Source organism: Gorilla gorilla, chromosome X (assembly GCF_029281585.2).
Source record: "Gorilla gorilla gorilla isolate KB3781 chromosome X, NHGRI_mGorGor1-v2.1_pri, whole genome shotgun sequence".
Classification (NCBI taxonomy): Eukaryota; Metazoa; Chordata; class Mammalia; order Primates; family Hominidae; genus Gorilla; species Gorilla gorilla.
Genome location: NC_073247.2, coordinates 62,823,559 through 62,849,508, shown reverse-complemented (window position 1 = coordinate 62,849,508; position 25,950 = coordinate 62,823,559). Strand labels below are relative to the sequence as shown.

At 44.1% G+C, this 25,950-nt stretch overlaps 1 protein-coding gene and 1 pseudogene across 3 annotated transcripts; one reads left to right on the top strand and one right to left on the bottom strand.

The window, feature by feature from the left end:
- LOC101153521 (ornithine aminotransferase, mitochondrial-like) lies at window positions 1-15,740 on the bottom strand (annotated as a pseudogene).
- On the top strand, window positions 15,561-25,950 carry LOC101153153 (protein SSX2). 3 transcript variants are annotated; one of them, XM_031005985.3, is made up of 9 exons: window positions 15,576-15,732; window positions 17,076-17,164; window positions 17,604-17,718; window positions 18,258-18,353; window positions 20,204-20,253; window positions 22,246-22,381; window positions 23,932-24,009; window positions 24,779-24,883; window positions 25,345-25,950. In XM_031005985.3, exons 2-8 carry the CDS (start codon window positions 17,096-17,098, stop codon window positions 24,877-24,879), a joined length of 645 nt encoding a protein of 214 aa, XP_030861845.2. In that variant the 5' UTR covers window positions 15,576-15,732; window positions 17,076-17,095; the 3' UTR covers window positions 24,880-24,883; window positions 25,345-25,950. The 3 variants fall into 3 exon arrangements, with proteins under 3 accessions (XP_030861843.2, XP_030861845.2, XP_063558883.1); XM_031005983.3 differs by lacking the exon at window positions 23,932-24,009 and having other exon boundaries at window positions 15,561-15,732; XM_063702813.1 differs by lacking the exons at window positions 24,779-24,883; window positions 25,345-25,950 and adding an exon at window positions 22,790-22,837 and having other exon boundaries at window positions 15,577-15,732; window positions 23,932-23,950.

Here is a 25,950-nt window from a genome sequence, read left to right as displayed (position 1 = left end):
TCAGAAAGACAAGATGGTCTTGTTAATGATTTCACTGGACTCTCGAATCTCATCCTCCTTGATCACCAGTGGAGGCGCAAACCTGATGATGTCACCATGGGTTGGCTTGGCCAGAAGTCCATTATCTCGAGTCTTAGAATCACCTTCCAGGCATCACGATCTTTGGTTTCTTTAATAACAATAGCGTTTAATACTTCTTTTCCTCACTGGGCATGGTGGCTCACGCCTGTAATCCCAGCATTTTGGAAGGCCTAGGCAGGTGGATCCATTGTTTTCTTTTTTTTTTTTTTTTTTTTTTTTTTGAGACGGAGTCTTGCTTTGTCGCCCGGGCTGGAGTGCAGTGGCGCGATCTCGGCTCACTGCAAGTTCCACCTCCCGGTTTCACGCCATTCTCCTGCCTCAGCCTCCCGAGTAGCTGGGACTACAGGCGCCCACTACCACGCCCGGCTAATTTTTTTTTTTTTTGTATTTTTAGTAGAGACGGGGTTTCACCGTGTTAGCCAGGATGGTCTCGATCTCCTGACCTCGTGATCCGCCCGCCTCGGCCTCCCAAAGCCATTGTTTTCTTAGTTGGAAATGATCCTGGCATTTAGTGAGTACCTATTACTTAATCTAACATAACACAACTTTAATATTTCATCTCCATATGGTAAGAGCAAGAGAAAAAAACATTTCAGATTACATGAAAAGTTCACTTATAAACATGTATCTCACAGTTACCTCATTTATTCATTTTAACTATTATACCTAGATTACTTATGAAAACTGACATATTAAACAAAGCCAGTCGGCCGGGGTCGGTGGCTCACGCCTGTAATCCCAGCACTTAGGGAGGCCAAGAAGGGCAGATCACTTGAGGTCAGGAGTTCAAGACCAGCCTGGCCAAAAAGGTGAAACCCCATCTCTACTAAAAATACAAAAATTATCCAGGCATGGGGGCGCACGCCTAGAGTCCCAGCTACTTGGGAGGCTGAGACAGGACAATCTCTTGAACCTGGGAGGCAGAGGCTGCAGCGAGCCGAGATAGCACCACTGCACTCCAGCCTGGGCGACAGAGGGAGACTCTGCTCTAAATAAATTAAATAAATAAATAAATAAATAAATAAATAAATAAATAAAGCTAGTCATTTGGAGTTATTTTCCTATTAAAACATTTTTATAGCCTGTAAATGTCAGGTATCCACCTGAGCAAAAACCTTAAATATATGAGTATTTTGCCAATAACTCAGAAAATACAGCTGTTTTATTACACCCACAATATTAAATTAGTCTTACTTATCAAAGAATTGCACATAAAAGACCATTCTGTTTTTAGGTTAGGTTTATGTTTCATAACCTTAAAACATCCAACAGAGACAAATATAGAACCAGTAAACCCAGCCAAAAATGTGTGGTCACAATTTTGAAAACATTTCTCATTTTATTTTACCAACAATTTTAAAACCAGCTTATTTTTCAACTACTTAATTAAGTTGCATGAACTAAATGCGTTTTAGTTAATTACTGTATATTTATATGAGTACCTATTTAAGCCAATCTGAATAGGATTCTTTAAATAATTGTTTGCCAACGATTCCAGATTTTACCATGTAGACACATTTAACATAACACATGTACATACGCAGGAATACGCCCAAACACAGATACGTACATAAACAAAGATAACTTTCATTTTAGAATTTTGATTATGGGACAGTAAAACATACAAACTCACTGATTTATAAAAGACGTTGGATCTAAATTATATTTCTGACAAAATGGAAGAAGGCTAAACTTTATTTAAGATTTTTCTCCTCAATAGGTAATCTTATGAAGGTGGTGACCCAAATTTTGGGTAAAGCAGTTTGAGTCAGTTACCAACATGTTGAATTAGACAAAGAATTGTTAACTGTAAAAATGTGACTGAATTATGTGAGGAGGCCCAAAAGGTAAGTGGTATTCCAATAAGCTTTGTATAATGTTCTCTTGGTCTCAATTCCTCATCCTTGAAGATAAGAGTGTTGTCTTCCCTTTTAGTATAGGAAGGAGATCTTTTACATGGGAATTTCATCTTTTGCTTTTAAGAAACACTACAAAGGTCAGTGATTTTATTTTATTTGTATCTGATGTCTTTCAACTGTCTTTATTTTAATAGTCAGTATGCCAGAGTAGCTGAGGAGTTTTGGAAAAAGAGTTTTGCTTAAAGAAGGATAAAGAGGAAGAGGTAAACAAAGGAGAGGGGAAGGCTTTGGAGAAGAAAATCTCAGCTAGCTTTAGACAGTATCTTGCAGTGAGGCAGCCTTTGAGTCTTCAATGTGTTCTGGAGCCTCAAGATACCAACTGAGATAGGAGTCCCATTTGGACTGTATTATTTTAGTTCAGTTTGAGGAAAACAGACTGCGTGAATGATCCCCATAATGTTGGCACACATTACCAGCTGGCGTCCCAGAAAGAGGGAACTATGTTGGCATGCCTTTGAACTTTGAGAGCCTGTGTGTAAATAAATTAATCTAGGTGATTCGGTTTAATGCCTAATACACAAAAGCCAAATTAAACTCTAAGCATGCAAACGATTCAGAAAATAAAGTACAAACTTACCAGGAAGCATGAGAAGCCTTCTCTAACAGAAAAATCTCTGTAACCCGGCCTCATAACCAGGAGGGAGAAAATCCCTCTTAAACAGGCCGTCTCTGGCTGGGTGTAGTGGCTCATGCCTGTAATCCCAGCACTTTGGGAGGCCGAGGCGGGCAGATCACTTGAGCTCAGGACTTCAAGACCAGCCTGGCTAACAGGGTGAAACCACATGTCTACTAAAAAACACAAAAATTATCCAGGCGTAGTGGCGCACGCCTGTAATCCCAGTTACTCGGGAGGACGATGCACGAGAATCACTTGAGCCTCGGAGGTGAAGGTTGCAGTGAGCCCAGATCACACCACTGCACTGCAGCCTGGGCGACAGAGCGAAACACTGTCTCAAAAAAAAAAAAAGAAAAGAGAAAGACAAGATAAAAAAGACAAGACAAGAAAAGAAAGGAAAAGAAAAGAAAAGAGGAGGTTTCATAACCAGGAGACAGAGAAAGACCCTTCCTAACAAATTCCCAAATAAAACTGAACTCAACTCCCCAACAAATGGCAGTTTGATCCAAGAAAGTCTCACCGGGGGGAAAGAGGCAACCAGAAAAGCAAAAGCTCAAGGGGACCAAGTGTGCAGACCTCACGCCATAGTTCCAGAGGTCATTGATATCTCCAAGGTGAGTCAGCTTCGGACCCCACTTCTGACACCACAAATATCAAAGTCAAAACCTATGGAGACAAGTCTCTTTTTTAAACTACAATATTAAGGATGTTATATTATGTTTTTGTTTTTGTTTTTTGTTTTGAGGCCGGGTCTCACTGTCGCCCACCCCGGAGTGCAGTGGCACAATCTCGGCTCACTGCAACCTCTGCCTCCCCGACTCAGCCTCTGGAATAGCTGGGATTACAGGCATGCACCACCACATCCAGCTAATTTTTGTATTTTTTTGTGGTGACAGGGTTTCACCACGTTGTCCAGGCAGGTCATGAACCCCTGGGCTCAAGCGATCCACCGGCCTCAGCCTCCCACAGGGCTGGGATTACAGGGTGAGCCACCACGCCAGGCCATGAATCTCTAAACATTTTATTTGAGAATCACAGAATTGTGATCTGAGGCATACACCCAAACTGGCTGGTCTTTGGTATGTCCAAAGAACAAAGAGAAAGTTGAGAGTTTTATTAGAAACAGAAATGTTACCTATAGTTTTTAAAGCAAGTCCATTGGCACCAGAGAAGCTTTCAGGAGCTGGAAGCTCTGATTGGTGAGTGTGGACAATAGGTAAAACAAGCCTTAGAGTCATTGCAGGTTGTTTCAGCAGTTACTAGGTAAAAGTGCTCTTAGGGTGGCAGCAGGCCATTTCAGCCACCAGCCTTGTGGAAAATTCAATTCTTAGAGCAGGTGCAATGTGCCCTGAGTGCTTTTTCCCCTGGCCACACAACTCTGACATAGTTGTGTATGTCAAGAATGAGTCAATTCAGGTGGGCTGCGGTGGAGCACGCCTGTAATCACAGCACTTTGGGAGGCCAAGGCGGACAGATGGCTTGAGGTCAGGAGTTTGAGACCAGCCTGGTCAACATGGCAAAACCCTGTCTCCGGTAAAAATACAAAATTAGTCGGGTGTGGTGGCACGTGGCTGTAGTCCCAGCTACTCGGGAGGCTGAGGCGGGAGAATCGCTTCAACCCAGGAAGCTGAGGTTTCAGTGAGCCGAGATCACGCATGGCACTCCAGCCTGGGTGACACAGAGAGACTTCATCTCAAAAAAACAAACAAACAAACAAAAACAAAAAAAAAACAAAAAAAAAACCAAAAAAACAAAAAACAAAACAAAACAAACAAAAAAACAACTAAGAGCGACTCACTTCACATAATCAACTTTCACAATGTTTAAAGCAGAGTCCTGTTTAGCAATGCACAAAAATTCTCCTTTGTGACCCATTCATTTTACTGCTGTTGGCTTTCTTGCTTTTGCTTTCAGACAGAGACACTCTCCTTTGACCAAACTTGAATCGGGCTCCTCTGAGTCCTGTTTCCGACTAGGTCCCAACCTCGGGCTCTGTCCTTCATCCAGGGACTCTGCCCATTTAGCCTGTTTCAGCAAAAATCCTGTCAAGTCAGTTTAGCCAGAATTCCCCTGCACCTGAGTTTTCCTCCAAGTAATTTCCCATCTTCTGACCCCCCGACCCTACTCCTTGACTACAAATCCCCACTTGTCCTTGGGGAGTTGAAGTCGATCCCAATATCACTCTCCCACCGCAAGACCCCATTACGGTGGTCCCTGTACCTATCACAGTAGTCCCCCCTCTGAGTAAAGTCGTCCTTACGATCTTTTTTTTTTTTTTCAGAGACAAAGTCTCACTCTGTAACTCAGGCTGGAGTGCAGTGACCCAATCCTAGCTCACTGCAGCCTCAAACTCCAGGGCCCAAGCAATCTTCCTGCCCCAGCCTCCCGAATAGCTGGGACTACAGGTATGCACCACCAAATCCAGCCATATATATATATATATATATATATATTTTTAATTTTCTACAGACCCAGGAACTTGATATGCCCATCTAATTTCTGAATTTTTTGTAGAGATGGCGTTTTGCCATGTTGCCCAGGCTGGTCTTGAACTCCTGGGCTCAATCAATCCTCTTGCCTCAGGCTCCCAAAGTGCTGGGATTACAGGCACGAGCCACTGCAGCTGGCCCTTCCTTACAGTCTCTAATAAGTGCAATAAATACTTGTTTGCTTTAACATTTCCCTGTGTCTTCAATCTCCTGAAGTCATGTGGCTGACATTGTCTTTACTCCACCCGGTATAAAAATTCCTTTCTTTCGTCGGGTGCAGTGGCTTACGCCTGCAATCCCAGCGCTTTGGGAGGCCGAGGCAGGCAGATAACCTGAGGTCAGGAGTTCCAGACCAGCTTGGCCAACATGGCAAGACCCCACCTCTACTAAAAGTACAAAAATTAGCCGGGCGTGGTGGTGTGCGCCTGTAGCCCCAGCTACTCAGGAGGCTGAGGCAGGAGATTTGCTTGAACCCAGGAGGCAGAGGTTGCAGTGAGCTGAGATCATGCCACTGCACTCCAGCCTGGGTGAGAAAGCGAGACTCTGTCTCAAAAAAAAAATCATTTTTTTCAACAGCTTGGAGTTATTACACCATTGCATCCTTGCCTCCAGTGTGGTATTTGAGAGATCCGGTGTCAGTTTAATTATTTTTCCTCCGTGAGTAACCTGCTATTTCTCTCTGATCGTTTTTAAAATATTTTTTTCTTTGTCTTTCACAATTTTACATTTCACTTTTCCTGTGTGTATGTGTGTACTATAATACCTTTAAACCTTAAGTCATTTTTTAAAATCTGAGAAATTCTCATTGATTACTTATTTAAGTACACTCTCCTTTTTAATAACTGTATTCTCTTCTTATAAGGCTACTATTAGATGTGTTTTGACATTTATTCTTCTATCCTCTCTATTAATTAACTTTTCTTTCATTTACTTCTTCTCTATCCATTACTGATTACTTTTATGAATTCTTTAGACGCATTTCCTCAGCTCAGTAATTGCTTTTTCAACTATATCGGTTTTAACATCCAATCTATTCCGCTGAATTATTGATTTGAGCAGTTAATGTTTTCATATCCAATCTATCCAATAGGTTTTCTATTTACTTACTTACTATTTATTTATTTATTTATTTATTTGAGACAGAGTCTTCCTCCGTCGCCCAGGTTGGAGCACAGTGGCACAATCTTGGCTCACTGAACCTCTGCCTCCCGAGTCCAAGCAATTCTCCTGCCTCAGCCTCTTGAGTAGCTGGAACCACAGGCATGTGACACTGTGCCAGGCTAATTTTTGAATTTTTAGTAGAGATGGAGTTTCACCTTGTTGGCCAGACTGGTCTCGAACTCCTGAACTCAAGGGATCCACCTGTCTCGGCCTCCCAACGTGCTGGGATTACAGGCTTGAGCCACTGTGCCTGGCCTTTTTTTTTTTCTTTTTCCAGAGTTTCACTCTTGTTTCCCAGGCTGGAGTGCAATGGTGTGATCTCACCTGAATGCAACCTCCACCTCCCAGGTTCAAGTGATTCTCCTGCCCCAGCCTCCTGAATAGCTCAGGTTACAGGCGTGCACCACCGCATTCTATCATTCATTAGCATCTGTATCCCTTCCTTGAACACCAAAAAAAACTTATCTTTTCTTTCCTGTCCCTGCTCCCGTCTTCCAAGTTTATAATACTGGGAATTTTAGTTCAAGACTGTAATTTTAAAATTTTTCAATCTAAAGTTTACACTTTTCAATAAATTTTACTATTTTTCTGCTCGCCATTGCTTACTGAAATCACCTCCTTCCTCCTAAATTTAGTTTTCCCTTCTCACAGGACTGGATACCAATAATTATTTCTGAAGGGTATATGCGTCATGAATTTTCTGAAATATTTCTCCCCTCATTCTGGATTATTCTGGCTGTATATAGATATCTAGGTTCAACTTTTTTATTGTTTGTTCTTGTTTTGTTTTTTTGAGACAGTGCCTGGCTCTGTCACCCAGGCTGGAATGCAATGGCACAATCTCGGCTCACTGCAATCTCCACCTCCCGGACTCAAGCAGTTCTCCTGCCTCAGCCTCCCAAGTAGCTGGGACTACAGGCATGTGGCACCACACCTGGTTACTTGTGTTTTTTGTAGAAGTGGGTTTCGCCTTGTTGACCAGGCTGGTCTCAAACTCCTGAGCTCAAGCGAGCATCCGGTCTTGGCGCCCAAAGTGCTGGGACTACAGGCATGAGCCACTGCGCCTGGTCCAAAGTTATTTTAAATCAGCTCCTTGAAAAACCTCTCCATTGCATTCTCTCTTCTCTTTTTCTCTCTGGGACCTTTCAGGATTTTATCTTTATCCTAGAAATTTTACCACGAGGGGGTGTGTGTGTGCGTGCACTCGTGCATGCACAGGTGTGTGTGCACATGTGTGTTAATCAGGCTCAGAACTAGGTGGCTCTTTTCAGGTTGAAGATTCATGTCTTTGTTCAGTTGGGAAAATTCTAGAACATTATTTCTTCAAGTAGTGCCTTCTCTCCAGTCTTTTTTTTTTTTTTTTTTTTTCATTTTTGAGATGGAGTTTTGCTCTGACACCGAGGTTGGAGTGCTGTGGCAGGACCTCAGCTCACTGCAACATCTGTTTCCCGGGTTCAAGTGATTCCCCTGCCTCAGCCTCCCAAGTAGCTGGGATTTCAGGCGCCCACCACCGCACTGGGCTAATTTTTGTATTTTTAGTAGAGACAGGGTTTCACCATGTTGGACAGGCTGGTCTCGAACTCCTGACCTCAGGTAATCTGCCTGCCTTGGCCTCCCAAAGTGTTGGAATAACAGGCGTGAGCCACCGCGCCCGTCCCAGTCTTTCTATTCTCTACCTCTGGATCTTCTATTGGATGAACGTTGAAAGTTCTTGGATCTCTTCTCCATTTCCTTTATTATTTTCCTTTCGTAATTTCTATTCTGTAATTCTTTTCTGCTATACGATAAAGTAGTGCCATGCCTGAACACATTTTTTCATTGGGTTGTTCCAGTTTCTCTTATTGATATGGAAAAGCTTTGTTACATATTAGAGATGGTTACTGTTAATTTATTGGGGATGCTTCATTTTCCCCAAAATTTGCCTTTTTTTTTTTTTTTTTTTTTTTTTTTGAGCCGGAGTCTCACTCTGTTGCCCAGGATGGAGTGCAGTGGTGCAATCTCGGCTCACTGCAAGCTCCGCCTCCCAGGTGCACGCCATTCTCCTGCCGGGTTCATACCATTCTCCTGCCTCAGCCTCCCGAGTAGCTGGGACTACAGGCACCCACCACCACACCTGGCTAATTTTTTGTACTTTTAGTAGAGACAGGGTTTCACCGTGGTAGCCAGGATCGTCTTGATCTGCTGACCTCGTGATCTGCCCGCCTTGGCCTCCCAAAGTACTGGGATTACAGGCATGAGCCACTGTGCCTGGCCTAAAATTTGCCTTTTTAAACAGTTTTTTTATGGTGTCTTTTGACTTAGATGATACTTTACTTTTTACATCTTTAAATATGTCAGATTCATTGTTTATAGCCTTGGTGTAATATCAGGAAGTGCCTATGCCAACTCAAGATGTCTTACACTGTAATATTTTCCTAAAATTTCATCTAGTTCTTTATGACTTCACGTTTTCACATTTAAGTCTCTGAATTTTTAGAATTTATTATTTTATGTGGTTGAAAGTAAGGATTTAATGTTTATTTTTCCAAATGGATAGACAACAATCCTTTATTATACAATCCTTTATTATACACCCCATCTTTTGCCCACTGTTTGGAAATGCATGCTGAAATTTGTATATAAATTAGTCTGTTTCTTGACTTTTTATTTTGTTTCACTAATTAATCTATTTCTATGTGCATTCATTTTTGATTGCTGCTGTAACAAATTGTCAACAGCTAAGACAACACTGGGCCCCGTGTCTCACGCCTGTATTCCCAGCACTTTGGGAGGCTGAGAGGGGCAGATCGCTTGAGGTAAGGAGTTTGAGACCAGCCTGGCCAACATGGCGAAACCCTGTCTCTACTAAAAATACAAAAATTAGCCGGGTGTGGTGGCGTGCACCTGAAATCCCAGCTACTCGGGAAGCTGAGACAGGAGAACCGCTTGAACACAGTAGACAGAAGTTGCGGTGAGCCGAGATCACCCCACTGCCCTCCAGCTTGGGCGACAAAAGTGAGACTCCATCTCAAAAAATATTTATATAGCTAAGACAATTTTTGGAAAAGAAGAATAAGGTGGGAGGAATTGCTCTACCATATTTCAATACTTCTTATATAGCTACAGGAATCAAGACTATATACCACTGGGAGAAAAATAGACACATAGATCGCTGTAACAAAATAGAAAACCTAGAAATAGCCCACACTGATTTTTTACCAAGAGACAAAAATAGGGAAAGATCATCTGCTTAACAAATGGTGCTGGGGCAGTTGCAGAGCCATAGGCCAAAATAATAATAATAATAATAATAATAAGGCCTAGTCTTCATACCTTTATACAAAAAAGTAAGTCAAGTGGATCATAGATTTAAATCTAAAATATAAAACTAAAAAAGGCCGGGCACGGTGGCTCACGCCTGTAATCCCAGCACTTTGGGAGGCCGAGGTGGGCGGATCACGAGGTCAGGAGATCAAGACCATCCTGGCTAACACAGTGAAACCCTGTCTCTACTAAAAATACAAACAAGTTAGCTGGGCGTGGTGGCAGGCGCCTGTAGTCCCAGCTACTCGGGAGGCTGAGGCAGGAGAATGGGGTGAACCCGGGAGGTGGAGCTTGCAGTGAGCCGAGATCGTGCCACCGCACTCCATCCTGGGCAACAGAGCGAGACTGCATCTCAAAAAACAAACAAACAAACAAACAAACAAACAAAACTAAAAAAAAGTTTTACAAGAAAATATAGGAGAAACGTCTGAGATCTAGGGCATAGTGAATGGTTCAAAAAGCATAATACATAAGGAAAAAAATAAATTAGATTTTATCCAATTTAAAACTTTTGCTCTGCAAGAAATCTTGTTAAAAGGATGAAAAAATAGGGTACGATCTGAAAGAAAATGTTTGCAAACCACATATCCAAGAAATGACTCACATCCAGAATATATAATGGATACGTATAGTACTCTCAAAACCCAACAGTAGGCTGAGCGTGGTGGCTCACGCTTGTAATCCCAGCACTTTGAAAGGTCGAGGTGGACGGAGGGCAGATCCCTTGAGGCCAGGAGTTCAAGACCAGCCTGGGCAACATGGCAAAAAACCCATCTCTACTAAAAATACTAAAATTAGACAAGCATGATGATGCATGCCTGTAATCCCAGCTACTCTGGAGGCTGAGGCACGAGAATCACTTGAACCTCGGAGGCGGAGGTCGGAGCGAGCCAAGATCGTGCCACTGCACTCCAGCCTGGGTAACAGAGCAAGACTCTGTCTCAAGAAAAAAAAATAATAAAAACCTCAATGGTAAAAAATACAAACAAATAATCCAATTAGAAAATCGTGAAAAGATGTGAACATACATTTCACTGAAGAGCAAATAAGCAAATAAGCACATGAAAAGATGTTCAACACTCATTTGCTTCACTAGATGCAGAATAACACCACGATGAGGCATCACTACACACTTATTACAACAGCTAAAATAAAAGACATAGTGACAACACCAAATGGTGACGAGGATGCAGAGAAACTGGACACCTCATTAAGTGCTGCTGGGAAGGTAAAATCTTACAGCCACTCTGGAAAGCAGTTTGGTAGTTTCTTATAAAACTAAACAATGCAGTGACCATACAATTCAACAATTACACTTCAGAGAAATTAAAAGGTATGCCCATCCAGAAACTTGTACATAATTGTTCATAGCAGCTTTACTTGTAATAGCCAATAGCTGGAAATAATCAATATGTCCTAAAATAAGTGAATGGTCAAACTGTGGTGCATCCATCCCCTGGAATGCTACTCAGCAATAAAAATGAACTATCGTCAGGGCACAGTGGCTCATCCTGTTATCACAGCACTTTGGGAGGTCGAGGCGGGTGGATGATGACGTCAGGAGTTCAAGACCAGCCTTGCCAGTATGTTGAAACCCCATCTTTACTACTAATACAAAAATTACCCAGGTGTGGTGGCACGCACCTGTAGTCAGAGCTACTCGGGAGGCTGAGGCTGGAAAATTGCTTGAACCCGGGAGGCAGACAGTTGCAGTGAGCCGAGACACTGCACTCTAGCCTGGGTGACAGAGTGAGACTCTGTCTCAACAACAACAACAACAACAACAATGAACTATTGATACACAAATATCAATATCTTGGAGGAATCTCCATGGAATTAACGCTGAGTGAAATAAGCCCGTAAAACGTTATGTACTGTAAGATTTCACTTGTACAGCATTGTAGAAAAGACAAAATTGTGGAAACGAAAAACAGATTTGTGGTTGCCAGGGATTAGGGATGGCGGATGGGAGGAGAGTATTACTAAAAATGAGTAGCACAAGGGATAGCATTGCGGTGATGAAAATGTACTGTACATTTTTTTTTCAAGAGGGATTCTCACTCTGTCTCCTAGGCTGTAGTGCAGTGGCACGCTCTCGAGCTCACTGCAACCTCTGCCTCCCGGGTTCGAGCTATTCTCCTGTCTCAGCCTCCCATGTAGCTGGGACTACAGGCGGGTGCCACCATGCCTGGCTAATTTTTGTACTTTTAGTAGAGACGGGGTTTCTCCATGTTGGCCAGGCTGGTCTCAAACTCCTGACCTCAAGTGATCTGCCCACCTCGGCCTCCCAAAGTGCTGGGATTACAAGCGTGAACCACTGCACCCGGCCATGTTCTGTCTCTCTTTTTTTTTTTTTTTCTGAAATATAAGCTTTGTTTAAAATGTAAAGAAATATTAAAAATAAACTTTTTTTTACAAATTATAATCAAGCACTCAAAACAATTTAGGGATGTTAAACACTAATTCTTAATTCAAAATAATGACATCCATAGAATATATCCTGGTGTTGGTCAACATAAAGTTTACTTAATATTAGTATTTTATAGGCCGGGCTCAGTGGCTCACACCTGTAATCCCAACACTTTGGGAGGTCGAGGCAGGCAGATCACGAGGTCAGGAGATCGAGACCACCCTGGCTAACACGATGAAACCCCGTCTCTACTAAGAATACAAAAAATTAGCCAGGCGTTTTGGTGGGCACCTGTAGTCCCAGCCACTCGGGAGGCTGAGGCAGGAGAATGGCGTGAACCCAGGAGGCGGAGCTTGCAGTGAGCGGAGATCGAGCCACTGCACTCCAGCCTGGGCGACAGAGCGAGACTCCGTCTCAAAACAAAAACAAAAACAAAAAACAAAAGAAAACAAAAAAACTAGTATTTTTTATATGCTTAACCACTGATCCTTCCTAAAATTCAATGAAAACAATGATTTGACTTTATAAGGTGCAGCCTTTTATGTAATACGCTAGAGATACTTTTTCAAATACAAAACCTTTATACCAGCAAGGAAATTATAAAAGCATATATAAAGTATACTGAAGGATGTGATTTAAAGGCTGTCTGTATATACAGATGCATTTCACCTTATAAAGTACACGTGCACATCAAAACACCTTCACTGAATATAGATGCCATTACATTCTCTTAACACTACAAAGCAAATGTCAGGTTCATGAACATTGTTCCATCGTGTATCAACTGAAAAAAACATATATACACAAAAAGATTTTGACGGCACATGGGAGTGGAATGTGCCTACATTTAGAGCAGAGCTTTTACAGGACCACCTGTCTCCAGCCGGCTCCCAGGGACCACTGAAAACAGCTGCTACCCTCAGAACGACAAGATGGTCTTGTTAATGATTTCACTGGACTCTCGAATCTCATCCTCCTTGATCACCAGCAGAGGTGAAACCTGATGATGTCACCATGGGTGGGCTTGGCCAGAAGTCCATAATCTCAAAGTCATAGACACAACTCCCAAGCATTACAGTCTATGGTTTCTTTAATAACAATAGCATTTAATAATTATTTTCCTCCCGGGCACAGTGGCTCACGCCTGTAATCCCAACACTTTGGGAGGCTGAGGCGGGTGGATCGCCTGAGGTCAGGAGTTCGAGACCAGCCTGGCCAACATGGCGAAACCCCGTCTCTACTAAAAATATAAAAATTAGCCGGGCATAGTGGCGCATGCCTGTAATCCCAGCTACTCAGGAGGCTGAGGCAGGAGAATCGCTAGAACCCAGCAGGCAGAGGTTGCAGTGAGCCAAGATCGTGCCATTGCACTCCAACCTGGGCAACCAGAATGAACCTCTGACTCAAAATAATAGCAATAATAATAATTCTGTTCCTCTTATGGCAGTTACAACATCAAAAGGTAGCTTCATGGGTTCACTTCTCACGATAATACCCATTTTTTTCCTGCATTTTCAGCAAGATTTTCTTGTTCTAAAACCTCAAGGGCTGCGATGGTCACTCAGCAGCCTAGTAGATTGCCACGATGTGTGGACCCATGTTCCTCTGGCTTAATGGTCAGCATTATGCCATCGTCCCACAGCACTGCAGACACAGAGTATCAACCCCCAGAAAGGGCCTTTCCAAGGAGGACTATATCAGGTCTGACATTTTCATGATCAACAGCCAGCCATCTACCAGTTCTGGCCAATCCTATCTGTATTTCATCAGCAATGAACAGAACCAAGCTGGGAGCATGAGATGGGACGAGGGCAAGTAAAAATACCACAAAGCTCACTGTTCTTACGGAGATTCAGCTGGTCTCTCTCTCGCTCTTTCTTTCTTTCTTTCTTTTTTCCGTCTTGCTCTGTCGCCCAAGCTGGAGTGCAGTGGTGTGATCTCAGCTCAATGCAACCTCCACTTCCCGGGTTCAAATCATTGAGTGAGCCCAGGAGGTCAAGACCAACCTGGGAAACATAGCAAAAGGCAGGGTGGTGCATGCCTGTAGTCCCAAGGCCGAGGCGGGAGAATCACTTGAGTCCCAGAGGTAGAGCCCAGCCTGGACAACATAGCGAAACTGTCTCTAATAGAAAAATTAAAAATATTAGTGGGGGCGGGGTGGTGTGAGCCTGTAGTCCCGAGGCCGAGGCGGGAGGATTGCTTGAGCCTAGGAGGTCGAGGCCAGCCTGGCCAACATAGCGAAACCCCATTTCTGCTAACAACAAGAACAACAAAAAAATAGCGTGGGCGGGGTGGCTCACTCCTGTAGTTTTGAGGCCAAGGTGGGAGCATTGCTTGAGCCCAGGAGTTTGATACCAGCCTGGCCAACAAAGCGAAAGCCTGCCTCTCCTAATAAATAAATAAATAAATAAATAAATAAATAAATAAAAATGAGCGGGGTGGAATGGCACACGCCTATAGTTCTGAGGCCGAGGTGGAAGCATCATCTGAGCCTAAGAGGTGGAGGCCAGCCTGGGCAACATATCGAAACCCGGTTTCCACTAAAACGAAACAAAACAAAACAAAAAATAGCTTGGGCAGGGTGGTGCATGGCTGTAGTCCTGAGACGGGAGGATCCCTTGAGTCCAGGAGCTTGATGCCGGCCTGGCCAACATAGGGAAACACGGTTTCTACTAAAAAAAAAAAAAAAAAAAAAAAAGCGTGGGCAGGGTGGTGCATGCCTGTAGTCTCGAGGCCATGGCGGAAGGATCCCTTGAGCCCAGGACGATGAGACCAGCCTGGCCAACATAGCAAAACCTGGCTCCCATTTAAAAAAAAAAAAAAAAAAAAAGCGTGGGCTGGGTGGTGAATGCCTGTAGTCCCGAGGCCGAGGTGGGAGGATCGCTTGAGCCCACGACGTCAAGACCAGTCTGGCCAACACAGCGAAACCTTCTCTATTAAAAAATCAAAAAATAAAAAATATTAGTGGGGGTGGGGTGGTTCACGCCTGTAGTCCCAAGACGGAGGCCGGAGGATTGGCCAAGGCAGATGTAACCAATACCACAATCACATCCCACAAGTAAATACATTTTCCTCTCTTCAGGGCTACAGGTAAAGGATGGTAATTGTGCGCACCATACTTAGATTCCCTTTCAAAAATGTAAGCAGAGGTTGCGGGGCCTTGGACTGTTTTTTTCAGTGGCAACAGATATAGAAGCCACTGAAGAATGAAAGCCACGACTAAGTATAGCAAACCTCCACAAATGTGCTAGTTTGGAAAACATCGTGTCTTTCAAGTAGAAAAATCACAGATTGACTATTTTTTTCTTCCCACAGTTCAGACTAGAATCCAGATTTTTAACCCAAGATCCAGGAACGGTCTTCGGAGAGTTCAAAATCTGACGGCGCCTGAGGACCACCCACTTTTTCGCAGTGGCAACAAAGTGTGGCTGGAGGAGGAGACATTATTCTGCTACGTCACTGCCCAAGGATGATGGACCAATCAGGGCAGTTAGTGAACTCCATCTGGCCAATTAGAAGTCAGAACAGTAGGCGGAACAAGCGAAGCGGATGTGGCTTCTATCAGTCCCGGCTCCAGGGACGGAACCTTCTCAAAGTGGGGGTGGAGACTCTAATTTTCCCGCCTAAAGCATCCCCTGGGATTGGCTACTTTAAGTTCAGAGTACGCATGCTCTGACTTTCTCTCTCTTTCGATTCTTCCATACTCAGAGTACGCACGGTCTGATTTTCTCTTTGGATTCTTCCAAAATCAGAGTAAGCATACGCTGATTTTCTTTTTCCGTTCTTCCTACCCCTCCCCTCCTCCGCGGTGCATTTGCTGTCTGGTTTCAATAAGGAGTGTATATGAGGCAGGCCGCCATCTCAAATCTTTCCTGTCAGTTTCTAACTTTTTCAGGTACGGGAATTTTCCTCGGAACTCTGTAGTAACTTAAGAAATTTGGGCCGGGCGCGGTGGCTTACACTTGTAATCCCTGCACTTTTGGAAGCCACAGCTGGTGGATCGCCTGAACCTAAGAGGCGGAGGTTGCAGTGAGCCATGATCACGCCAGTGCACTCCCGACTGGGCAACAGAGCGAGACCCTGTCTGAAAAAACAAACAAACAAAAAGCTCACTCAAATCTTTCCTCCTGGGCTCAAGTGAGCCTCTCGCCTAGGCCTTGGGGCTACAGGCGCGCACCACCCCGCTTCTGCTAAATTTTGTTTGTTTTTTTTTAGTAGAGATGGTTTTGCTACGTTTGCGAGCCTGGTCTCAAGCTCCTGGGCTAAGGCGATCTGCCCACCTTGGCCTTCCAAAGTGCTGGGATGGTACAGGCCTGCTCCACCAACCCCAGCTAACTTTTTGTGTATTTTGTAGACGGGGGTTTTGCTGTGTTTCCCAGCCGGGTCTCGACCTCCTGGGCTCAAGCGACCTGCACGCCTCGGCCTCCCAAAGTGCTGGGATTACAGGCGTGAGCCACGGCGCCTGGCTGATTGCTGCATCTTGAAATGCCCCACATTCTCTCTAGGTGATGGCGGGCTCTTGTAGTCTCAGAAATTCTAGCTCTCTTCCTTCTAATAATTTACAAATCACCGAGTAATAGCCTCTGAACACGTTCATATTAGCGATGCTCATTTCTCTTCAACAGAACAGAACCCCCCATCCCTCTGCCTGATCAGATCCACCGCCAAAGAGACCATGTTATCTCTGGGACTAACTTCCCTTCCTTTATTTATTGAGTGGGGGTGTCAGCATGCCCCCACTGAATAAAATTACACAGTCATGTCCCTGCCTCCCCAACAAGGGTCCGTACATCTTTCAGGGTAAGCCTAGCTCCAGGGAAACTACTAACAACATTAGCCAACCCCCTCCCAAAGACTCAAGGCTGCTTTGCCCATAGGAAACCTGTCATTCCCTATCAATACTTCTCCCAGAGACCCCTGGTTCCCTGTTTTCATCTGATTTCTCCCCATATCCTTACTCAGGGACAGATAAGCCCCGGATGGAGAAATGCAGCAGCTGATTCCAGGTGACTGAGGGTGGCCGGCCTTCACTGATTTCTCCCTCCACAGGATCAAAGCTGCCGTGGCTGGAAAGACTCAGGCTATTTCTCTTGCAGGTCAGACTGCTCCCGGTGCCATGAACGGAGACGACGCCTTTGCAAGGAGACCCGCGGCTGGTGCTCAAATACCAGAGAAGATCCAAAAGGTGAGGTGACCTGGAGGGAGCAGAGTAGTGGCCCAGGGGACAGTGTGGGGTGACCCGGTTTCTGAGGAGGGGAGGACAGAGATACTGGAGACAAGGAGCAGGGTCTCGGGGGAGATCTGGACCCTTGAGAGCCTCCCACCCTCGCTCTGTCATCACCTAGCATCCCTGGAGACAAGTCTGTGACCTTGCACTACATCTGGTGACTCTCAGTCCATTCTGGAAGGTGGGAAGAGAGCCAGCCAGCAGCATTAAAGCCCTACTGTGTGGCAGGGGTGAAGCTAGGGAAGGTCCCTCGTGTTCTGTCAGTTAGCCATGGCATCAACCAGGAAGGATTATCATCCCCAGTTCCCAGATCTAGCACACAGGAAGCGGCTCCAGCTGAATGGCAGACATGCCTAGCTGAGTCCCTGCCATAATTCCTTTTTTTTTTTTTTTGTAGGCCTTCGATGATATTGCCAAATACTTCTCTAAGGAAGAGTGGGAAAAGATGAAAGCCTCGGAGAAAATCTTCTATGTGTATATGAAGAGAAAGTATGAGGCTATGACTAAACTAGGTAACAGAAAGTTCTAGGAACAGACAAGTCTGGGGACACATGAGCATCCCTTTTCCTGCTTTGGCTACTTCTTAGGCTGCAGAAAGTACCTCACATTTTCCTTTTGTGCAGGGAAAAATCGCAAGGCAGCTTCTGGGTGTTCTGCTCTTCTGTATCCTGTCAGGGCTGAGGGCAGGGACTGGCCACAGTGGAGCTTATACCTGGATCCTGCACGTTTCTCTCCCTTAGGCTTCTGTTCTGATGAGCCCAACTGTCTCTGTGGCATCCCGGCAACCCCCCTACCCCCACCCCACACACACCCACCCTACCTTCTCTCGGCTTGTCTCTTCCTTTTTTTTTTTTTTTTTTTTTTGAGTCAGTCTCAGTCTGTCACCTAGGCTAGAGGGCAGTAGTGCGATCATAGCTTACTGCAGCCTTGAATTCCTGGCCTCAAGCAATTCTCTGGCCTTAGCCTCCCAAAGTGTTGGTACTACAGACATGAGCCACCATACCAGGCCCAAGCTTGTCTCTTAAGGAATAAACATTTTGCTTCTTTCTAGGTTTCAAGGCCACCCTCCCACCTTTCATGTGTAATAAACGGGCCGAAGACTTCCAGGGGAATGATTTTGATAATGACCCTAACCGTGGGAATCAGGGTGAGTAGATGGGAAGGGGCTGGAAAGGGTCTCCCCAAGCCCAATTGCTTTTCAGCTCAGCTACCTGAGAAAGATCCTCAGGCAGTTGTTCCGTCATACACATCAGGGCTGAGTGAAAAAAAAAAATGCATGCAGAAAGTTAACTACAGAGGCCATTCATATAAAATTTTAAAACATGCAAAAGAAGAATATATATTTTATGGAGAATAAGTAAATGGTAAATGTATACAAACATGAATGTGAATAAAAAGCCATCAAATTAAGGTGACTGGCTGTAAGTGGAGGAGGGAGGGAGGGCGGGCAGGGATTGCTGAGTGCGGCACAGACAGCTTCAGCTGTGACTTGTTGATAGTGTGTTTTGTTTGTTTTTGTTTTTGAGATGGAGTTTCACTCTTCTCGGCCAGGGTGGAGTGCAATAAGGCAATCTCAGCTCACTCCAACTTTCACCTCCTGGGTTCAAGTGATTCTCCTGCCTCAGCCTCCCGAGTAGCTGGGGTTACAGGCGCGTGCCCCCACACCCAGCTCATTTTTTAATTTATGGTAGAGACGGGGTTTCACCATGTTGGCCAGGCTGGTCTCAAACTTCCTGACCTCAGGTGATCCACCCGCCTCAGCCTTCCAAAGTGCTGGGATTACAAGTGTGAGCTACCACACCCGGCCTATTTGCAGTTTTTCTAATATTCTGAATAAATAAATCAGACCTAACATAGCTGTGGGGTAATGTTGAGATCCGACTGGGCTCAATATTATTCCCCATACTTTTCTGTGTGTTTGAAATATTTCTTTTTTAAACGACATGTTGTTCTTCCTAAGCACCGTTAATGAATCAAAGGACTGCTAAAAAAAATGCTACAAGTGAAAAAAAGAAAGAAAGAAAGTGTTACAACTGTAGATCCGCCAAAAACTTCCAGAGCTTGTTTCATTAACAGCATGTAGGTATTGGATAGGTATCTTAGGAGTGAGGGTGATGAACACATTATGTAATAAAGATCGCTGTTTCTCTGTATTTTATCAAAACCAAATAGTCTTCTCATTCCCAAAGAACCCTGATTCTCCGTGATGCGCTTGGAAGAGAGTTTGAAGGAGTGATCCCTTATCCAACACACAGAGAGCTTTCCCACTTGTCAGAGAACAGAGATAACATAGGGTGAAAAAAAGACAGGTTCTTGGGTAGAGATCTTTGTACATTTCAGGAATATAAAGGGGACATATGTATTTACTTGCTCTTCTACTCTGACAACATAATTATAAGACAAGGTCAGAATGTCCAAACCGTCTCCAATAGACCTATTACTCCCCAACTAAACAGGCCAGATTCTACAATCTCCCGCAATCACTATAAGAGATCTGAAAAGCCAGTGCTTGAGTATCTGCCAAGTTTTTGACGTTAAAGGAGTGTCTTTATACTGAAAATATTTCAGAGCCACTGGACCAAATCATCCATGGTTCATCACACATTTAACAGCTTAATTCACATACCATAAGATTCACCCATTTGAAGTGTACAATGATTTTCAGTTGTTGCACATCTTGAGTGGATACAGTTCAGATTCCTAACCAATCAATTTAATTATTTGGGAAAAAGTAAAAGATATGTAATGGAATAAGGTGAGACTGTGATGGGGTTTAGTCCCCATTTGACAAACCATGAGATGGAAAATTCTGAATTGATGCCACAGATAAATGCACCAACCATGACTAAACATAATTCAGAAGCAAATCTCAAATAACTCCTCAACAATGAGTGGACTCATAAGCCTCTGCTGCAGAATACCCTGATGCGACAGAAGTCTCTCTAGAGTTTGGAAACCTTTACCAACAAAGAAAAATTCTGATGTGTTCTCTTTCAGTTGAACGTCCTCAGATGACTTTCGGCAGGCTCCAGGGAATCTCCCCGAAGGTGAGTGTCTCTCAGATCTAAAGGACCGGAGAACCTTTGTCCCTCCACGGATGCGAACACTGGTAAGAGTGGGAGAATATCAAAAATGCCCTCACTGCCTTCTTCTCCCCATGTCTGTCACAACACCTGATGTAGCACCGACGGCTTGATAGTACCAACAGTTGCGATTGTTAATACCTCTTTTGTTTTCATAGTGATGCCAGATACTATTTCAAGCAGTTCACATGGATTAATTTATTTAATCCTTAAGAAGACATTGTTTCTATTATCTCCGAATAATAATGAGTCACACACTTCAGTTTTCATCCATATGAAAGCCATGTGACTTGACACAAATCTTCTAAGTTCTCTGAGCTCCAGATTCCTGGTCCATGAAATGGAAGTAAAGAATTATAGTTCATGTTTTAGATCATAGTTATCAGCAACATAATAATAAAATGAGGCTATCGTGGTACAGAGATGTTAAAGAATTTTCCTGGGGCGCAGTGGCAGTGGTAGTCTAATCCAGAGCTCCAAGCCATTTAAAGCTCATTCACATTTGCATTTGTTTATGAAGTTCAGATGTTGCTCACTAGGGCTTCACCCCATAGGGCCTGCTGGTGCTTCCATTGGGACACCCACTCTCTCAACAGGAAGGACCATCTGGTCTCTGCTGTGTTGCTGGGGCCACTTGCAGGGCTTAGGAATCGCTTTGATTGTTGGCCCCTCCCTACTGTGAGCTCCTTGAGTGCCTTGTCTGCACCTGGGGCATCTGGGAAGGCCCAGTCCCAGCCCAGGGGATCCCTCGGAGGCCCCTGAATGAGTGATCCCACAAGTGCAGATTCAACTCTGGTTTGGAGGGTAAAGGGGTCTGGGAGTTGGGTTGCCAGTGTGGAGACTGAATTCAAAGAAGGATTGTGAAAGGTATTAATTGTTATTATTACTACATTTAAACAGTGTTTACAAGCTCAGAGAGGACTTTACTGTAGGCTATTTGACATGTATGGTTCACTATTTCATAAGGGAGGAAGCTGAATTAAAAGTAGCTTAAGAGCCGGGCGCGGTGGCTCACGACTGTAATCCCAGCACTTTGGGAGGCTGAGGCGGGCAGATCACGAGGTCAAGAGATCAAGACCATCCTGCCCAACATGGTGAAACCATGTCTCTACTAAAAATACAAAACTTAGCGGGGCGTGGTAGTGCCTGCCTGTAGTCCCAGATACTCTGGAGGCTAAGGAAGGAGAATCGCTTAAATGCGGGAGTCGGATGTTGCCTTGAGCCGATATCATGCCACGGCACCCCAGTCTGGCGACACAGTGAGACTCCGTCTCAAAAAAAAAAAAAAGAAAGAAAGAAAGAAAGAAAAAAAAAGTAGCTTAAGATTGTTGGTCAGTGACACATCCCAATGCAACCAGAATTGGTATGGGTACCACCTCACTGAATTCCACATTGAATGTTGGTGCCTCGGTAGGGTAGTATGTCATATCTGGTACTGCTTTGTTTGCTGCCTAGATTAATTTCGGCAAACCATTTCTTTCCCTCTCCCTTCCCTGTATTCATCTCCCCACACCATCTTTCCCAGCAGTGTTTTGTCGCCTCCCTATGTTTTTACATTTACTCTCCCAGCAGCTGTCTACAAGCTTATATGGGATCCCTTGTATTTTACAGAACCTCTTCCCTTTGTAGACCTTGTGAATTCTTAGAATGCTACTCTTCTCCAAATCATCTGTATATCACACTCTCAATTACATGGAGATTTTTGCTGTTTGCAAGAATGTCAGTCCTAAAAGAGTGGGAAGATAAGCATTCTATCCCTGGAAACCATATTCACTTAGGCCATTCCTTTCCCTTCTAACCTCCCCTCCCAGGTTTCTCCTAATTTAGGCCTGTGTAACTCTCCCAGTGTTGTTGAGAACATTGAATAAGCTAATGCATGTGAAGACCCTTTGTAAGCTCAAAAGCACTATAGAAATGTCACTGATACTATTTATCTGTGATCTTCACATTATAAAGATCATGCCCAAGAAGCCAGCAGAGGAAGGAAATGATTCGGAGGAAGTGCCAGAAGCATCTGGCCCACAAAATGATGGGAAACAGCTGTGCCCCCCGGGAAAACCAACTACCTCTGAGAAGATTCACGAGAGATCTGGTAAGAGGAAGCAATTCAGGAACAGTCCCTCTGGCTTCCCTGGCGATGTTCAGGTGTATGGACTGGGTGTGTGGCATGGATCCCAGATAACCCTGGGTCCAGACTGGGCTGAGGAGCTCGCCCAGCTCCAGATGAGATGTTAGACATGACTTCCAGAGACAGACTTGATTTGTCACCCATAGAAAAAACCATGTGACTTGGGGCAAGTCTTTCAGATTTTCTCAGCTCCAGATTCCTAGTCCGTAAGATGGAAATAAAGAATCATAGTTCATAAATTGTTTGGAGACATTAAATTTAATCTAGAAGGCCTGATGACATGAAAGGTGCTCAAGCAATTCTATCTGTGATTACCTGGGATCATTACCTGATTAAGACTCAGCTCAATGCCATGCCTGTTACCCAATACAGGTGTACTTCAGAGATACTGCAGGTTCAGTTCCAGACCACTGCAATAAAGTGAGTCACACACGTTGTTTTTTGGTTTGGCAGCGCATAAAAACATTATGTTTATACTATAGTGTAGTCTACTAAGTGTGTGATAGCGTTGTGTCTAAAAATGTATATACCTTAATTTTAAAATAATTCTTTGTTAAAAATGCTAACAATCTTCTGAGCCTTCAGTGAGTCACACTCTTTTTGCTGGTGGAGGGTCTTGCCTCGGTGTTGATGGCTGCTGGCTGATCAAGGTGGTGGTTGCTGAAGGGTGGAGTGGCTGTGGCAGTTTCTTAAAAGAACACAACAGTGAAATTTGCCACATCGATTAGCTCTCCGTTTCATGAAGGATTTCTCTGTAGTATGTGATGCTATTGGATAGCATTTTACCCACAGTAGAACTTCTTTCAAAGTTGAAATCAATCCTCTCTAGCTATGAAAGTCCTAGATGGCATCTCCTTCCAATAGAAGGCTATTTTATCTACATTGAAAATCTGTTGTTTCATGTAGCCACCTTCAACAGTGATCTTAGCTAGATCTTCTGGATAACTTGCTGCAGCTTCTCCATCAGGGTTTGCTGCTTCACCTTGCACTTTTATGTTACGGAAACGGCTTCATTCCTTAAACCTCATGAACCAACCTCTGCTATCTTCACATGTTTCTCCTGCAGCTTCTTCACCTCTCTCAGCATTCATGGACTTGACGAGAGTTCTGGTCTTGCTCTGAATTAGACTTTGGCTTAAGGGAATGTTGTGGCTGGTTTCGTCTTCTATCCTGACCACTCAAACTTCCTCTATTTGAGCAGTAAGGCAGTTTTGCTTTCTTATTCGTGTGTTCACTGGAGTATTAGTATTATTATTTCCCTCAAGAACTTTTCCTTTGCATTATATACTATTATTTCCTTCAAGAACTTTTCCTTTGCATTCACAGCTTGGCTGTTTGGTGCAATAGGCCTAGCTTTCATCCTGTCTTGGCTTTCAGCATGCTTCCTCACTAAGCTTAGCCATTTCTAGCTTGTGATTTAGAGCGAGAGACATGCGACTCTTCCTTTCATTTGAACACTTAGCGGCCATTGTAAGGTTGTTAATAATCCTCATTTCAGTATTGCTGTGTCTCAGGAAATAGGGAGGCCCAAGAAAAGGAAGAGAGACGCGGAACAGCTCATCGGTGGAGCAGTCAGAACACACACAACATTGGTCGATTCAGTTTGTCAACTTCTATGGGTGCAGTTCATGGTACCCCCCAAAACAATTACACACAACAGGGTGATTATAGTCAATAATAACTTAATTGTACATTAAAAAAACTAAAAGAGCATAAATGGATTGTTTGTAAGGCAAGGATAAATGCTTGAGGATGGATACCCTATTTTCCATGATGTGATTATCATGCATTGCATGCCTGTATCAAAGCATCTCATGTACCCCATAAGAATATACACCTACTGTGTACCCACAAAATAAAGAACAAAAATTATTTTAAAACACTAAAAAACAATAAAAACAATTGTAGTAATAATATCAAAGCTCACTGATCACAGATCACTGTAACAGATATAATAATAATGGAAAAGTGTAAAATTGGTGAGAATTTCCAAAAAAAAAAAATTGCAGCATCTGCGAAGCAGTATGAACATGAAGTGCAACAGAACAAGGTACGCCTGTGTGGCCTTAACAAATACGTGCTGGATGAAAGGAGGTATGGGGGAATGTTCCCGTAAGTGAAGAGGTTGGGAATCTAAGCCTGAGAAGGGAAGGAGCCAGAAGCTAAAACTTTAATCGGCATTTGGCCTATGCTGGTGTGGATCTAAGGTCTCAGCCTCTCTAAGCCAGAGAATGTGAAAAACTGGATAAAGAAGGCCCATGGGCACTTGGGAGGAAGCAGGCATCTCCTTTTTTTGAGTAAACAGAGCCTAACACTCTCCAACCTACCCAACCCTCACTTTCCAACTATTCTCCATCATAGGACCCAAAAGGGGGGAACATGCCTGGACTCACAGACTGCGTGAGAGAAAGCAGCTGGTGATTTATGAAGAGATCAGCGACCCTGAGGAAGATGACGAGTAACTCCGTAAGAGAACCTTCCACTCACCCCCCACATCCCTGCAGATGTGCTATTCTGTTATGATACTGGTATCCCATCTGTCACTTGCTCCCCAAATCATTCCCTTATAATTTTCTAGTGTACAGCATTGAGGCTGAACGATGAGATTTCCCATGCTCTTTCTACTCCCTGCCCTGTATATATCCAGGGATGCTCCCTACCCAGGATGCTGTGGGGTCCCAAACCCCAGGTCAGCCCTGATATGCGGGCCACACCTTCCTCTAGCCTAGGAATTGATAACCCAGGCGAGGAAGTCACTGTGGCATGAACAGATGGTTCACTTCGAGGAACCGTGGAAGGTGTGTGCAGGTCCTGAGATAGGGCAGAATCGGAGTGTGCAGGGTCTGCAGGTCAGGAGGAGTTGAGATTGAGTTGCCACGTGGTGGGAACTCACTGCCACTTACTTTCCTTCTCTCTTCTTGCCTCAGCCTCGGGGATACGACACATGCCCATGATGAGAAGCAGAACGTGGTGACCTTTCACGAACATGGGCATGGCTGCGGACCCCTCGTCATCAAGTGAAAACAAGTGTTCACAACAGTGAAAAGTTGAGCGTCATTTTTCTTAGCGTGCCAAGAGTTCGATGTTGGCGTTTCCGTTGTATTTTCTTACACTGTGTCATTCTGTTAGATATTAACATTTTCATTGATGAGCAAGACATACTTAATGCATATTTTGGTTTGTGTATCCATGCACCTACCTTAGAAAACAAGTATTGTCAGTTACCTCTGCATGGAACAGCATTAACCTCCTCTCTCCCCAGATGTGACTACTGAGGGCAGTTCTGAGTGTTTAATTTCAGACTTTTTCCTCTGCATTTACACACACACACAAACCACACCACACACACACACACACACACACACACACACACACACACACCAAGTACCAGTATAAGCATCTCCCATCTGCTTTTCCCATTGCCATGTGTCCTGGTCAAGCCCAGCTCACTCTGTTTCCTGGTCAGCATGTACTCCCCTCATCCGATTCCCCTGTAGCAGTCACTGACAGTAAATAAACCTTTGCAAACGTTC

Excerpts from the sequence above, each read along its gene's own strand:
- LOC101153153 (XM_031005985.3), top strand. The coding sequence starts at position 17,096 with ATGAACGGAGACGACGCCTTTGCAAGGAGACCCGCGGCTGGTGCTCAA. Across the intron at positions 17,719-18,257 it reads TGAGGCTATGACTAAACTAG|GTTTCAAGGCCACCCTCCCA; the intron begins GTAACAGAAAGT and ends GCTTCTTTCTAG. Across the intron at positions 18,354-20,203 it reads CCCTAACCGTGGGAATCAGG|TTGAACGTCCTCAGATGACT; the intron begins GTGAGTAGATGG and ends GTTCTCTTTCAG.